This window comes from Saccharomyces kudriavzevii (assembly GCF_947243775.1).
Source record: "Saccharomyces kudriavzevii IFO 1802 strain IFO1802 genome assembly, chromosome: 2".
NCBI classification, from domain to species: domain Eukaryota; kingdom Fungi; phylum Ascomycota; class Saccharomycetes; order Saccharomycetales; family Saccharomycetaceae; genus Saccharomyces; species Saccharomyces kudriavzevii.
Genome location: NC_079273.1, coordinates 656170 through 671111, shown reverse-complemented (window position 1 = coordinate 671111; position 14942 = coordinate 656170). Strand labels below are relative to the sequence as shown.

General features: G+C 42.9%; 9 protein-coding genes across 9 annotated transcripts; 4 read left to right on the top strand and 5 right to left on the bottom strand.

Annotated features, from left to right (window-relative positions):
• Nucleotides 1-32: 32 nt before the first annotated feature.
• On the bottom strand, nucleotides 33-3374 carry VHC1 (Vhc1p; the record flags this gene model as incomplete). Its single annotated transcript, XM_056230370.1, has 1 exon — nucleotides 33-3374. One exon carries the CDS (start codon nucleotides 3372-3374, stop codon nucleotides 33-35), a length of 3342 nt encoding a protein of 1113 aa, XP_056086218.1.
• A 297-nt stretch (nucleotides 3375-3671) lies between these two features.
• On the top strand, nucleotides 3672-4826 carry ARC40 (Arc40p; the record flags this gene model as incomplete). Its single annotated transcript, XM_056230359.1, has 1 exon — nucleotides 3672-4826. The coding sequence occupies one exon, from the start codon at nucleotides 3672-3674 to the stop codon at nucleotides 4824-4826; it is 1155 nt and encodes a 384-aa protein (XP_056086217.1).
• Nucleotides 4827-5028: 202 nt separating this feature from the next.
• Nucleotides 5029-5316, bottom strand: DAD3 (Dad3p; the record flags this gene model as incomplete). Its single annotated transcript, XM_056230348.1, has 1 exon — nucleotides 5029-5316. One exon carries the CDS (start codon nucleotides 5314-5316, stop codon nucleotides 5029-5031), a length of 288 nt encoding a protein of 95 aa, XP_056086216.1.
• A 268-nt stretch (nucleotides 5317-5584) lies between these two features.
• PBP2 (telomere maintenance protein PBP2) lies at nucleotides 5585-6835 on the bottom strand (the record flags this gene model as incomplete). The annotated part of the gene is made up of 1 exon (XM_056230337.1): nucleotides 5585-6835. One exon carries the CDS (start codon nucleotides 6833-6835, stop codon nucleotides 5585-5587), a length of 1251 nt encoding a protein of 416 aa, XP_056086215.1.
• A 328-nt stretch (nucleotides 6836-7163) lies between these two features.
• On the top strand, nucleotides 7164-8069 carry SWC5 (Swc5p; the record flags this gene model as incomplete). Its single annotated transcript, XM_056230326.1, has 1 exon — nucleotides 7164-8069. The coding sequence occupies one exon, from the start codon at nucleotides 7164-7166 to the stop codon at nucleotides 8067-8069; it is 906 nt and encodes a 301-aa protein (XP_056086214.1).
• A 1641-nt stretch (nucleotides 8070-9710) lies between these two features.
• On the bottom strand, nucleotides 9711-9911 carry COQ21 (Coq21p; the record flags this gene model as incomplete). Its single annotated transcript, XM_056230315.1, has 1 exon — nucleotides 9711-9911. One exon carries the CDS (start codon nucleotides 9909-9911, stop codon nucleotides 9711-9713), a length of 201 nt encoding a protein of 66 aa, XP_056086213.1.
• A 299-nt stretch (nucleotides 9912-10210) lies between these two features.
• On the top strand, nucleotides 10211-10712 carry OM14 (Om14p; the record flags this gene model as incomplete). Its single annotated transcript, XM_056230304.1, has 2 exons — nucleotides 10211-10221; nucleotides 10316-10712. 2 exons carry the CDS (start codon nucleotides 10211-10213, stop codon nucleotides 10710-10712), a joined length of 408 nt encoding a protein of 135 aa, XP_056086212.1.
• A 319-nt stretch (nucleotides 10713-11031) lies between these two features.
• On the top strand, nucleotides 11032-13896 carry ROT2 (glucan 1,3-alpha-glucosidase ROT2; the record flags this gene model as incomplete). Its single annotated transcript, XM_056230293.1, has 1 exon — nucleotides 11032-13896. One exon carries the CDS (start codon nucleotides 11032-11034, stop codon nucleotides 13894-13896), a length of 2865 nt encoding a protein of 954 aa, XP_056086211.1.
• A 127-nt stretch (nucleotides 13897-14023) lies between these two features.
• SLX1 (endonuclease) lies at nucleotides 14024-14938 on the bottom strand (the record flags this gene model as incomplete). The annotated part of the gene is made up of 1 exon (XM_056230282.1): nucleotides 14024-14938. The coding sequence occupies one exon, from the start codon at nucleotides 14936-14938 to the stop codon at nucleotides 14024-14026; it is 915 nt and encodes a 304-aa protein (XP_056086210.1).
• Between the last annotated feature and the right edge of the window lie 4 nt (nucleotides 14939-14942).

Below are 14942 nucleotides of genomic sequence, written 5' to 3'. Positions count from 1 at the left end.
TTGGGAACGTGCATATCGATATATGATTTATTCTATAAGGCGGTAGTCACAGTCATAGTTTGTGAATTAATCAACATGCATGGCGGTAGACCTTCCAACCAGATATCTAAGTCCTCAACATATTGTAGGCTTGCATCATGATCCTCATTAGTTCCAAGAGCTGGAATTGGTAAAGTTGAAAAGATTAAATCTGAACCTTTTGACATTTGTGTCATCATATCGTTCAGAATTAGATGTTGAGCTGTACTGGGAAGATCATTAAAACCTAAATTCTGCATTGCTGTAACTAGACTATCCTTAGAACAGCAAGGAGACAGTTCGGGGAGAATCGGTCTCTGCAATTTATTGCCTTTGTCATTTGGAACATTTGGTTCGGCAATCGGAATTAGGGTTGGCTGCTCACCTGTCCCATCCTCCACAACTCTAGTCCTTGGTAGAGTATTACTCGAGAAAACGGGTCTCAAAGATTGAGTTGACACATCATTTTGTAAATTTTTTACAAGCAAATTGGCTCTATCAGAACTAGCCTTTGATTTGATAGACGTATCCTTTCCAACTGGAACAGTTGTTAATGTCGAGAAGGCATCACGAATCGATGTAAGATCTGTATCAAAATCAGAATCTTCACTCTCAAATGGAGTATCAATACGGTTACTTGGCATGCTTGTATTCATGGTAAATGAGACGCCCAATTTCTGAACCCCAGAAGTGTACTTCCTTGATTGCGTAAACTGTTTTGCGATTGTTTGAGGCTCAATTGTGGAAAATCTGCGCTTCGGTTTCAATGTATCGCGAGCTTCTACCAAATCTTGCCACCACCCGTTATCAGCTAACTTCGAGTTGACATAATCAAACACAATTGGATCTCCCTTGACAATTGTATTATATGCCCTGAATTGATCTAGAGACACTACCAGAACTTCTGCGTCAATTCTTAAGATTTGTAGCAATTTTTTCATTCTTTGAACTTCATCAGTTCTGTGATATTCTTGTTCTACAAATAGAATGACTCGGAGTGCGTGTGTGTGTTTCCATTCAGGAACCGTTATTAAGATAGCAGCAAGTTGCAATATAAGCGTGTACGTATCAAAGTTGGTAGTGATTGACTCAGGTTGACCCCCCTTCGCCTCAACTTTCCCGCACATTTGGATGGGATAGAGATCTATTGTTTTTTTTGGAAAGCAGCGGTCCTTTTTATTCGGTATCTCTAAAAGTTTGAAGCCATGTGCTATGGCGATATTAGATTGCATCAGTGACAAATCTTCTACAATTTGAACCCACTGTTGCACATCAACTTTGCATTCATTCTTACATTCATCTGTAGGTAATGGAACGTTGATTCTGACATCAAAAGATGAACCATTTGGCAAACCGGTCTTTTTTTGCAATTGATACTGATTGTTGTTGTTGTTGTTTTTATTTTGTGACATACACTTCCTATAATTCTCAAGATCAAAAAATCCGACTACGGTAATATTTGGTTTCATACCTCCTAATCCAGAGCCAATAAAAACATTTCTGATACCCCATATAAGGGAGGGGCCTGTACCAACTTGAACAAATGCCTTTATTGCTGCCATATCTCTGATCTTCATCCAAGCCTTCTGTTGAGTTTTTAGTTCATTTAATTGCTTTGGAAAATCAGCGGTTACCGCTACATGACCTAGAATATATAAACCACCTTTTTTTAAATGGTTGCAAAACCTTATCAAGTTCCAGCTTGTTCTCGGGTTGTCTACAAACAACAGTATTTGGGGTCTCCAGTATTTAATGTTGTCTTGACGCAGACGAAGTAGATATTTTCTCACTTGATGATATATCAAACTTTGAGAAACGTCACCCCAAGGTTTCGGCGGTGAGAAGTAGTGAATAAATAAAAATAGCAAAATCATAGCCAAGAATAAAACAGAAGCAGAAATACCATCGACAATTAACATTGCAACAATAGAAAGCAGAGCACCGAAAGCTGTGGTATATCTGTTGAAATATTTGAAAGAAGGCCTGAAATTAGGTGCTGAGGAGATGCCCAATAGGAAGCATGCCACATTCATGACCACAAACGTCATCAAAAATGTCATAGTGATAAATGTGGCAATCTTATTGACATTGGAAAACAAACATAGCTGAGTCAAAATCCAAGTAAAAATCAGTGAATATACTGGATTATGGGCAAATATCTCTAAACCGGGTATAATGTTGTCCTTCGCAATTGCCTCCAGTACATAAGCAGCACCAAGCATGCCTACAATAATAGAAAACAGAGATGTCGCCATTTCGCCCAGGAATATAATCCATTGAACAGAACTAGTCGTTTGAATAATCTGCACCTCGTTATATAGTGACGTTCTTGGAATGGAGCATCCCATGGTGAAAACAACAACGGCATAACAAATAAATGTGAACAGTAAGCCCCATAAAGTACCCTTGGGAATTGATTTAGAGGGTTTTCTTAATTCACTTGACATTCCCGCACCAGCAAAAATACCAGCAGTAGCAGGAAAGAAAACTCCAAATAAATCATTGAATGTCTCCTTACCCTTGAGTAAAGAACCAGCCGCATCCTTTGTCAAGTGAGGGAAAAGATTACTATAGAAAGTCTGCCATGTAGGGCCGGTATAAGTGATACCGCCTTCGACGAATGGGGACTTTATCAGTGCAGATAGCGGAATGGAAAATATGGAGGCAGCCAATACCAAAAAAAGGATATTTCCTGCTCTTGACACCGTTTGTGAACCGACAAATGCAACAGAAATACACAGGAAAAGAATTATTGTGGCATATGTGAATTCGTACCAATGTCCTCTCGGCAGAAGTTCTCCCAAAGCTGCAGGAGGCTCGCCTGGCGCGGAATAGCCCAAATTATAAAGCAGAGGTTCGATGATACCCACTGCATTCATACCTGAGTTGAACACCTGACCCAAAAAAAACACGAGCCCAATAGATCCACCGAATTCAGGGCCTAAACTTCTTGAAATCATATAATAAGCACCTCCACCCCTTACAGTTCCGTTCGTAGATATAGCAGAAATACTTAGCGTTGTAAGAAGATTAATGGTGTAACTCAACAATAAAAGACCAATGGTGCATATAATACCTAGTTGACCCAAAATGAAACCAAAACGAAGGAACATAAGGATGGATAAGACATTCAATGCAGTGGGTACAAACACCCCGTCGTAGGTTCCCAGCTTATCCTTGTTTGGATTATCAGGATCATATTTAGAAGATACTTTTTGGCACTCAGGAGTTGCTTGATAATTGAAATAGGTCTGGCTTATTCGCCTTGCAGACAATAGAGAGGATGATTCATTTGAAGATGATACTGCCGATGCAGGTCGATGTGTGCCTGGAATCTGATAAAACCTGCTGACCATTAATTCTACAATGGATGCCTATTCTGGGAAAAATGGGCAAACAAAATTCTGTCTCTATCACCCTTTCAACAAAAAATACAAGCATTTCTTTGACGCTATTGTTACTCTTTAGCAGCGATAATGATAATGAATCAAATGCATAGTTATCAAATCTTTTTGTCACCCGCCCGCGCCTTGCCCATAATGAAAAAGGGTCAAATAAGAGCCGTTGTGGTCGAGAAATCCTTCAGGTTGAAAGTAAAGATATTAAAGAAAGAATAAATACAATCAAAAAAAATATTAGTTGAGAGTCTCCTAATGTCATTTTCCAGCTCCAAGGACAAGTCTGTTCTTGCTGTCTACAAATTGGTCAAAGCGCCAATCTATTCTCATTGCTTTTCCCAAGATAAATCCGTTTTGGCAATTACATGCGAAACAGATTGTTTTGTCTACAAAGTCTCAGGCAATACGCCTCCTGCTTTATTTGCCACTTTGAAAGACCATGACAAAACCATCACCGCGGTGGACATTTCTATACATGGACGTATTGTGACCTGTTCTCAAGACCGTAATGCTTACGTTTGGGAGCCATTGAGTGACGGGTCCTACAAGCCCACTTTGGTGCTTTTACGTATCAACAGAGCCGCTACTTCAGTCACATGGGCACTAAGCGGGTATAAGTTTGCTGTGGGATCCAGTGCTAGAATCATTGCCGTTTGCTATTATGAGCACGAGAATAATTGGTGGGTATCCAAGCACATCAAGAAACCCATCAAATCTACCATTAATTGTCTATCATGGCATGCCAATGGAGTTCTATTGGCTGCTGGTGGTACCGATGGGTTCATGCGTGTCTTCAGTGGGTTTATTAAGGGCTTAGATTCCAAGGAATCTGTGATCGGATCACCTTGGGGCCAGAAATTTCCTTTTGGTTGCTTAATCAAGGAGTGGTACCAGGGTTCTTACATTCATGATGTAGAGTGGAGAAGTCAAATGGAAAGAATTGCTTATGTAGCTCACGATGGTACTTTGAATGTTGTCGATTACCAATCTTCAGTACAATCGGTCAATGCTCCGGAAGGGTTACCGTATAGGTCTTTAGTATGGATCAACGATCATGAGATTATTTGTGGGGGTTACTCTTGCCATCCGGTATTGTTTAGCGAAGCCTCTGAAGGCTGGAAGTTCGCCAAGAATCTAGACAAAGCCGACGGTGGCAAATCATCTGCCTTGACAGGGTCAGGCAACACTAACACATTGGGTGGTGATGATGAAGAAAATTCAACTTTTGGTATATCTGCATTGAGAAAGTTCAAAGAATTGGATTTAAAAGGTAAAGTTAGCACCGATGTTCAAGAAAGCGCGCACGAAAATGCCATTATGGAATTAAGACCTTTTGCAGAAGCCAATGACCAGGTCACGCAAGTTTCTTCTTGTGGGCTAGACGGTAAGATCGTCATCTACACAATTTAGATATCTATGCGTACATATATTTTTAGATATCTATGCGTACATATATATATATAAATATATGTATATGAAATCATCCAGTAGAGTGCGTTTTTTTAATTATTTTTTCTTTTTGTATAAGCATATACATGATATATTATTACAACTCACAGCACAATATAGCATGCCATAAAAGATAAGCGCCACGAAAAACTTCAGACACTAATCATTGATTAGAGCTGCTATTCAAAGATTCTAGTTCTTGTTTTCTTTGCAAAATAAGCGAGTATACGCTCCCTTTCAGCAGTGTTCCTACTAAACCAATCTTGACTTCTATTTCCCTCATTTCTTGCAATATTTCGTCGGATGATACAGTTTCTTGTTGTTCCTGCTGTTGCCCGTGTTGCGAATGGTTTAGTTCTTTTATTGTTTCATCCAGCGCTTTCAAATCCAGGGAAAGTTGCTTGTATTTAGTCAATACTTCTTGTTGTAATGGTGAAATTGTATGGTCCATGCTGAGACTATAGCGCCGTGTTTGTTCCACAGTATCCTCAACTGCCGGTCCAGCTCTTTTGTCGTGTGTGTTTTCAGACTATTTACTATTGATGACTGAAGCAGCGCGTAGCGAAGAAGAAAAAATACAAATGAGAATTTGAGTACGAGGAAAACTGATTTCCAGCGAGTCAATACATATATATATATATATAAATATATGTATTGACTCAATCGTTTTGCTTCTTTTTTCCTTACTTTTTTTTTGTTCCCTAGACTAACAACCTTTTTCAGAGAGGCGACCTTCTTTTACGTTCGGCATTTAATCTATCAATTTCAATTTTATTGCTAATCAACATAATCGCGGCTTGAGAAGCCATAAATGTGCCTCTTATAGAAAGTCTTCTCTCGGAGGAGCCTTCCACGGAATCTTGTACAATGATGGAGCAACCTGTGGATTCCTTGACCGAATTAATGTGTTTGCCATCTTTGCCGATGACGTTTCCCACAAAATTCTCATCTATAAATATTTCTTGCTGGAAGAGGTTCATGGATAGATGATTGCTGGGTCCCTGGTCGATAACAGGAGCATCCAGGATCCTTACGTTGGGAATAACGAAATTTGGATGAAATGCCGTGGCATTTGCTACGCTGGCGGTGGTATACTGTGGAGGGGCCATACTCAGCAGGGTCGACGATACGGAGAACTTTCTGTTGGGTCTGCAGGAGAGTAGTTTATCGTTTGGATGATATTGATGGTTTCTTTGATGAAGGACAGCGTTTGACTGGCTATGGTCCAGCAAAACCGAATTGAATTGGGTGGGTTGATAAAATATAGACCTTTTCAATTTCTTCTGTGGAGACTCTATTTGGAAGTTCAACAGTGTTTGGCCAACGTAGAAAGTGGCAATATGGATAGCATCGGGGACGCCGTTGATGGTCAATATTCTGTCATTGGACAGCAGCAGTTGATTCGGGGACGCGAATAATTTTGCAGCACTCAAGTCCTCAATTTCTCTCAATCGGGACCCGCGTTTGCCAATGATGCAGCCCATGAGATGGTGAGGAATCAAGAGATTGATGGAAACCTCAATGTCTTCTTCTTCGCTTTCGTTTTCGTGTTCTTCTAGCAGCGCTCTCACTATCATACCGTACGCCTTTGCCACATCATCGCAGGTGCCTCTTACGTAAATAATTCTTTCAGGGACACCTCTGATATTATTTGATACGTTTATTCTAGCCGAGGTCTCTGATTTTATCCTGGATATGGTAGCACCCTTGTGTCCCACTATCAGAGAAGCGTGCTTGACAAGGCATAGCATCCGTAAGTGCACGTGGGAGGGGAGGTTATCGGTAAAGTCGCGTTCGTTGTCGGAATGGTCCTCTGCATCGTCGAGGGCTACTCGTTTGATCTCTGCTTCCAGTTGCTCCTCACTGGTGTCTTCACCCTTTTTTCTTTTGAGAGCGTTGGGAGAAACTACGGCAGTAGCAGTTACTGCTGATGTAGTAGTAAGCGGTGGTTTTGTAGTCTCTGTGGACATAGTTATACTGAATACTGTTGCGTGTAGGCTAATGTTGTGGTGCGTTTAACAATTGCAATTGTGGTTGAAGAAAGCGTAGATATGGACGAATAGGGATACAAAAATGGTTATACAGGTGCTGCTTGTGGCTAGATGTGTATTTATCATCACCAGTTCATGTGTGTTTTGTTTTGTATCATCATATTTCGTGTAAGTACCATATCGGGGAAAGACAAAAAACAAGGTGAATTAAAGAGCGAAAAATGTGACTTTAAAAAAATGAGATAGCAGTGAGCAAAAACTGCGCAACCGATTTAAGGCCAGTTCAAGAGGTAAAAGCAACTAAAAGATGTCAGAAACAGAGATAAACACCATACCGAATGAAGAGGACGAAGAGAAGGACGGCTACGTGGAGGAGGAAGACGAGGACTTTCAGCCGGAAAGAGAGAGGGCAGGCGGCAGTAGCGAGGACGAGGACGAAGATGACGAGCATATCGACAAGGGCAAGAGTCGAAGCAAGATAGACTACTCGCGTATAGAGAGCGAGAGTGGCGGACTGATCAAAACAAGGAGGGCCCGGCAGGCAGAGAAGGAGTATGCGGACACACACAAGTACGAATCGCTGGCAGTGGAGTCGATTCCAGCAAAAGTAGACAGCATCTGGGAAGAGCTACAGCGGGCGAGTTTCGATCGTCTCTCTAGGAAATCTGGAGAGGTGGGTTCTGTTTTAGACACTTCAAACGATTCCGCGCCAACAACGGGCACGCAGCAGGAGGACAAGGTCCTGATCGAGAGAAACTACAAGTTTGCCGGTGAAACGGTTAATGAGAAGAAATGGGTTGCACGTAGCAGCGCAGAGGGCCATGAATACTTGAATAGTTTGAAGTTCAAGCACCAGGCGCCCGCGGCACCTGCACCTGCACCTGCACAGCCGAGCAAGATAGTCAAGGCGGATTCCAGCGAGAGCCGGCGGCACTTGCGCCGGCCGCTGAAGAGGCAGCCTCTGCTAGAGCAGATCATCTCCGGTGGGCTGCGGCCCAAGCTGACGACGCTGGAGAAATCGCAGCTTGACTGGGCCAGTTATGTAGACCGCGCTGGGCTCAACGACGAGCTGGTGTTACATAACAAGGACGGGTTCCTGGAGCGGCAGGAATTTTTACAGCGGGTTGGGTCCGCAGAGGACGAGCGCTACAAGGAGCTGCGCCGCCAGCAGCTTGCTCAACAGATGCAGCAACAAGATGGTGGCGCTCCATAGGTTATATATGCCTATGTTTGTATGCACCTAATGATATCTATATATGTACGTGAATTTTCTCAATCTTTTAACCGCCGAGCGTTCCGTGAGGGGTGATATGGAGTCGGTGGCAGCCGGGGTGTGTGGGTGTGGGTGGCGAAATGTAAGTGTGTATTTTTTTTTTCCTCATTTTTTTTTTCTTTTTCTTTTCGTTCCGATAGACACTCTGCGTAAAACATATAAAAAGAGGACTGTTTAAGTTTGTTTTTTTTACCGATGAGCATGTTCCTTTCTTAATGGTTATTAGGTTTATTTTTTGTTTTAATCTTGATTTCTTTTCTAAATCCCCACGAATCTCTTTGCCTTTTGGCTTAGATCAAGTGTAGTATCTGTTCTTTTCAGTGTAACAACTGAAATGACCTCAATGAGGCTCATTACCTTTTAATTTGTTACAATACACATTTTTTGGCACTCAAAATAATAAATGGATGGGAAGAGACTTTCCAAGCGGGCTATTTCCCGCTAATGTCCGGTCTCGCTACTTTGTGCTGCCATTTTTTCCCGCTTATGGTCTCTTCATAGGACGTCTTTGTGATGGTTTGTCGAAATTGGTTTTTGGGACGGTGGTTGCTTATGGTTGTTGCTTCCGTTTTTTTCTCAGTGGTTTTCTATTTGTTTCTTTTTTTTTGCTTCCTGTTTATCTCTTTGTTGGTGTTTTTGCTGCCCCTCTTCCCTGTCTTACCGGACTGTTTGTATTCAACGTGGATTTTGCTTTTTTCAACAGTGGGGAAAAACCTGTGCTATAATGGGCTGAGGGAAAGAATGTTCATAGCGGGGGAAACACTGTTACGGACAATACGTGCTAGTTTGTGGCCGTCCGTGTCCTATCTTCCTCTAGAAGCGGTGGTATAGGAGGAATTTTTTTGCCCTTGTGTTGGTTTTTGGTTTGCAGGATCAAGTGTCTTTTGATTCTTTTGATGTAATAGGGTAAGCTTGCTTACCCCCCAAGAATCGGCCAAAGTCGAGAACTTTCTTTCTTTGCTGTCCTGCGTTTACGAGGAAGTGTAGGCCAGGGATGGTCCCTAACTCGTGCATTTTGTTGCCAACGTGCCAGTACGTATCCTGTTACGGATATTTTTTCCCTTGTATGTTTTGTGCTTTTTTTTTCTTGTTGGAGGAAAATTTGCTTTTTCCACAGGATGCAGGTGGAAATGGTTTGCTAAAGGGGAGGAGAAGGATCTGTGAAGGTACTGCGGAGAGAGTGCTGGAAGAGAGAAAGAAGGAGACGAGAGAAGACCATCGCTGGGGGAAGAGCTGGGGCAACTGCCGCTGCTATTTTCCCAAGGCCAGTTTTGGTAACCGCTCATGTCATGGAGGCGTTTTTTTTGGAGGGATCTGGGAGATGCCGGCGGCATTGAGGAAGGGACCTGATGGTTAACAGCCCGCTTCTAAGGTCAGGGACGTCGCGATCCTCGCACTTGGAAAGTCGTTCTCGACTTTCACTCTTGATTGCTTGATGTCTCTCTAGTCTTCCCGTTCGCCCATTCTATTTATTATTTTTTTTTTATTTTTTTTCCTTTAACTTCGCATGAATGAGTTCATTCATCAAGCGAAAGGAGACGCTATGTACTGCTGAACTGTATATACTACTACTTATTTACGCTACTTTGCAGCATGCTCTCTGATGACCCGCTGTGACAAGGCCTTGGCAGCCTCCCATTGCCTGTCGCGAGTCCAGCGGCCCACGATGTTGGACGTGTGCACATACTCGCACATGGCCGCGTTGGCCTTGGCCAACGAGCCTCTGGCCACTGCTCTTGCCGCACTCGCCACACACCATAGTTGGTACAATCCGTTTCTCATCTTTCCCTGTTCTCTGTTTCTTCCTTACCTTGCTTTTGCTATCGTTCGCTTTCTCTCTGTTCTCTCCCAAACTCCTCAAATCTCCTACTGTCCCACTTTCGTTTTTTTTTTCACTGTCCCCTTCCCCTGCCTTGCCGCCCCGGGCCAGCGGCCAATGACGCCGCCGCTTCCTCCTCTCCCGTTAATCGTCCCTGCGTATATAAAGTGTCGATCAATGGCCCACTCCATCCGAAACCGCCGACGTGGCTCTCTCCTCCAGCTATTACAAACCTACATCTCCCCCCCCAGCATCGTATACCATGTCTGCAACGTATGTACACTCACCGCGCTGCCGCACGCACCAACCTTTTCCCTCGGTTCTCTCTGACTAACGTATCATTCATGACCATCTTGCTTTTCCCCAGTGCTAAACACGACAACAACGCTGGCCCAAACGCCAACCCTGAAGACGGTCACCACCATAATAACAAGAAGGAATGCGCCATTGAGCGTCTAAAGGCACAGCTAAACAGTGTCTCCGCGGCCGCTTGGAGCTACTTTCAGGCCGTCGTGAGCAAGAGCCAGGACGTGGCCAAAGTGTGTCTTCTAGAACTGCAAAACCCGGTTGTGCTTGTCAATTTGCTGCTACACTCCTCCGTGGTATGCTACCTCTGCAACGGCTATGCTAACCACAACGTGAGGTTTTTGAAGGGCAAGCCCAACTCCACCGTCTTGGCGACAACCACCGGTGTCCTGGGTCTTTTGACGCTGGACGGTATAATTTCCAAGAAGTACTATTCTAGATTCGACAAAAAAAAATAAAACTATTTAATAATATCCTTCTACACACTACACGCACACACCCTCTCTCTCTCACACACAATATATACATAATATTCTATAACTACTTCTGCGAAATCGTTGCAAGGGAAGCTCATTTTCCTCTGCACCGATTAAGTGATATAGGTTTTTTTTACATAGCAGTTTTCTATCCCCATTATCTTCGGCTTCCCTTGTTTTTTACCCGGGCTGCGGCTTTTTCACTGAAACAAATTTGACAGTAATACCATATAGAATACCGCCCCACAGGTATCTATCTCTTTGCTCCGTGGCTTCCCGCCTCTTAACAAACGCCTCCAGCATGATCGTTTCGAAGTGGCTTGTGTGCCAATTGGTGCTGTTCACTACTTTGTCGCATGCGTTTACCGACTACCTTTTGAAGAAATGTGCGCAATCTGGGTTTTGCCATAGAAACAGGGTCTATTCAGAAAATATCGCCCTATCACGCAACTCTTATTACAAATTGGACGCCGCATCCGTTGTTCACGATCCATTGCAGAACGTTCTGCATGCTACCATAATCAAGACTATTCCAAGGCTCGAGGGCGACGACATAGCCGTCGAGTTCCCATTTTCGCTCTCTTTCCTACAAGACCACTCAGTGAGATTTATTATAGACGAGAAGGAGAGAACGAGCGTCAACGACAGCGGCTTATTGGTCTCCCCACAGCGCTACAAAGAAACCTGGCTGCACGCCTTCGACGAAAAGTTTCGCGGCGAGGTGAGCAAGACCAACTTTTCTGAATCACACTTTCTCGAGCAACCACGCACCGGAAACTCGCTTTGGTCGAAATTGACATCGTTTCTCTCGCTGTCAAACTCCACTAGTGACGCCATTCGTTTGCAGAACGGTTGCGTGTCGCTCGAAGTTCTCACAGAGCCTTTCCAGTTGAAGATCTACTGGCGTAACACCCTTAAACTGATTGTCAATGAGCAAAATTTTCTGAACATTGAGCATTACAGGTCCAAAGAGGAAAACTTCGCACATGTGCTCCCAGAGGAAACCGCTTTCAACATGTTCAAAGATGACTTCAAGTATTCTAAAGACGACACTTTGCCCCTGGGGCCCGAATCAATTGCATTGGATTTCTCCTTTATCGGGTCCACCAACGTCTACGGTATACCGGAGCACGCAACTTCCCTGCGGCTGATGGACACCTCGCAAAGGGAACCTTACAGGCTTTTCAACGTCGATGTCTTCGAGTATAACATTGGAACCACACAACCAATGTACGGCTCCATCCCATTCATGTTTTCGTCATCATCCACGTCCGTCTTCTGGGTCAATGCCGCTGACACTTGGGTAGACATTAGGTATGATAGCCAGCAGAATAAAACCATGACTCATTGGATTTCGGAAAATGGTGTCCTAGACGTAGTGGTCTCCCTGGGGGAAGACATTCCCACCATCATTGACAGGTTCACCGATTTGACTGGCAGACCCTTCCTACCACCAATGTCCTCTATCGGGTACCATCAGTGTAGATGGAACTATAATGATGAAATGGATGTTCTCACCGTGGACTCTCAAATGGATGCTCACGAGATTCCCTACGATTTTATTTGGCTGGACCTGGAGTATACAAATGACAAGAAATTTTTTACTTGGAAGCCAAACTCTTTCCCTGATCCAAAGAGACTGCTAGCTAAACTAAACAAGCTGGGGAGAAACCTTGTCGTGCTGATCGATCCTCATTTGAAGGAGGATTACGAAGTTAGCGATATCGTAATCAACGAAAACGTAGCAGTCAAAGACCACAATGGCGATGACTATATAGGCCGTTGTTGGCCAGGTAACTCCATCTGGATTGATACTATGAGCAAGCACGGCCAGAAAATTTGGAAATCGTTTTTCGAAAGTTTTATGGACCTGCCATCCAATTTATCCAATTTGTTCATATGGAACGATATGAATGAGCCTTCGATTTTCGATGGTCCGGAAACTACAGCTCCAAAGGACTTAATTCACCAAAACAACGTTGAGGAAAGATCCCTTCACAATCTTTATGGTTTATCCGTCCATGAAGCCACCCACGATGCGGTAAAGTCAATATACTCCGCATCTGATAAGCGGCCCTTCCTTCTTACAAGAGCCTTTTTTGCCGGCTCCCAACGTACGGCCGCCACATGGACTGGTGATAATGTAGCAAATTGGGACTATTTAAAGATTTCGATCCCCATGGTCCTATCGAATAATGTCGCTGGTATGCCGTTTATCGGAGCCGACATTGCTGGTTTTGTTGGAGATCCGTCACCTGAACTCGTTGCTCGATGGTATCAGGCTGGTTTATGGTACCCATTTTTTAGGGCTCACGCCCATATTGATACAAAGAGAAGAGAACCTTATCTATTTAACGAACCTTTGAAGTCCATCGTTCGTGATGCCATACAACTAAGGTATTTCCTTTTGCCCACCTTATACACCATGTTTTATAAATCAAGCACTACTGGATTTCCTATAATGAATCCGATGTTTGTTGAACATCCAGAATTATCCGAACTGTATGATATCGACAATCAATTTTACTGGGGCAATTCAGGTCTATTAGTCAAACCTGTAACGGAGCCCAATCAATCGGAAACAGAAATGATTTTTCCACCAGGTATCTTTTATGAATTCTCATCTTTGGACTCTTTTGTAAATGATGGTATAAACTTGATGAAAAGAAATATTTCTGCGCCACTAGATAAGATTCCATTGTTTATAGAAGGTGGCCACATTATTACCATGAAAAATAAGTATAGAAGGTCCTCAAAGTTAATGAAGAATGACCCGTATGTCCTAGTAGTAGCCCCCGACGCTAATGGTGTTGCTGTTGGTGAACTCTACGTTGATGATGGAGAAACTTTTGGTTATCAAAAAGGTGAATACGTAAGGACACAGTTTATCTTGGAAGGTGGACATATCTTAAAAAACCTTCCAGATCATATCCCTGATAATTTGGCCGACATTCACAACGATACCTTGAGAAATACAAGTATTGAAAAGATCATCGTTGCGAAGAACACGTCACAACATAATGTGACATTGAATGACACCGTAACGGTCAAACAAGATGGTAGGGAACGTTCGCTCTCCACTAAACTATCACGGGAAGATGATAATAGGATTATCATTATGAACCCGATGCTTGATATAACCGAGAAATGGGAACTTACCTTTTAAGAGGGTAGAAAGAAAATGACATATTATGCCATTCCGTTTATAAGGTGAACGTAAATATGCATTTGAAACATAAAATATATAAATAAGCACCCTCTACAGAAAAGATAATCATCCACCGTGGCGGCCTTTACTTCCCGTATGCTACCTTCATTCTTGTAGAGAATTTAGCCAGTGTCGTCCATTGCCAAATTTTATCACAACCGGGGCATCTTCCACTTTTAGGTATCAGGTTTCTTTTTCCCACGACTAACTGTTCATCGTCTATAAAATATCTGTGAAGACATTTCAAATGACTAATTTGATGACAATTTTCATTATTGCAAAGTGCAACAAATGGTTTCGAGATTGGTTCTTCTGATGTGTAGTCAATTTCCTTTTCACAAATTCCACATCGTATTACTCCTTCGGTCAATTTCCTTTCAAAAAGTTGGAATGTTTCCTTTTCGCTTCTTAGAACGCTAGTGTAAACTTTCTCTACCAGTTTTAAGTTCTCATCACTATGATCCATGAGATCGTCTACAGTGTTTCCTTTCGGTTCTTCAAGAGCATTTTCACATGTTCGCATGTTTATCCTGAAACTTTCACTTTCAATCCTAAACTTATCTTGCTCCCAAATTTGCGACCCTTTCAAATTGAACATTTCGACAGTTAAGTTCATTCTTTGAAAGAATTCATGTTTTAGTAGTAATTTCATCAATGCAACTTTATGGTGCAAGGTTCTCCCACCCGCTTTATGTTTCACTATTCGATCCTTCTCAGCAATGTAATGCGTTTGATATCCATGCTGCCATGCATGTTCAAATTGCAATGCTGCAATCTTACTTGGAAAGCCTTGCACGATCATTATCATTTCCCAAGGCCTTGATCCATCGCGTTTAGTTCGATAAGCCCCCCCAACCGTAAGCTTCCCATTATGCTGCCTCAAACGTCGTATTGGGTTTGGAGTTGACCCTATGTAGAATGACTGCCTCTTGTTGATCGATTGTAGGAGATAACAACAATAAAAATGAGGAAACTGATGCTGCTGTATTTTCTGTGACATACTA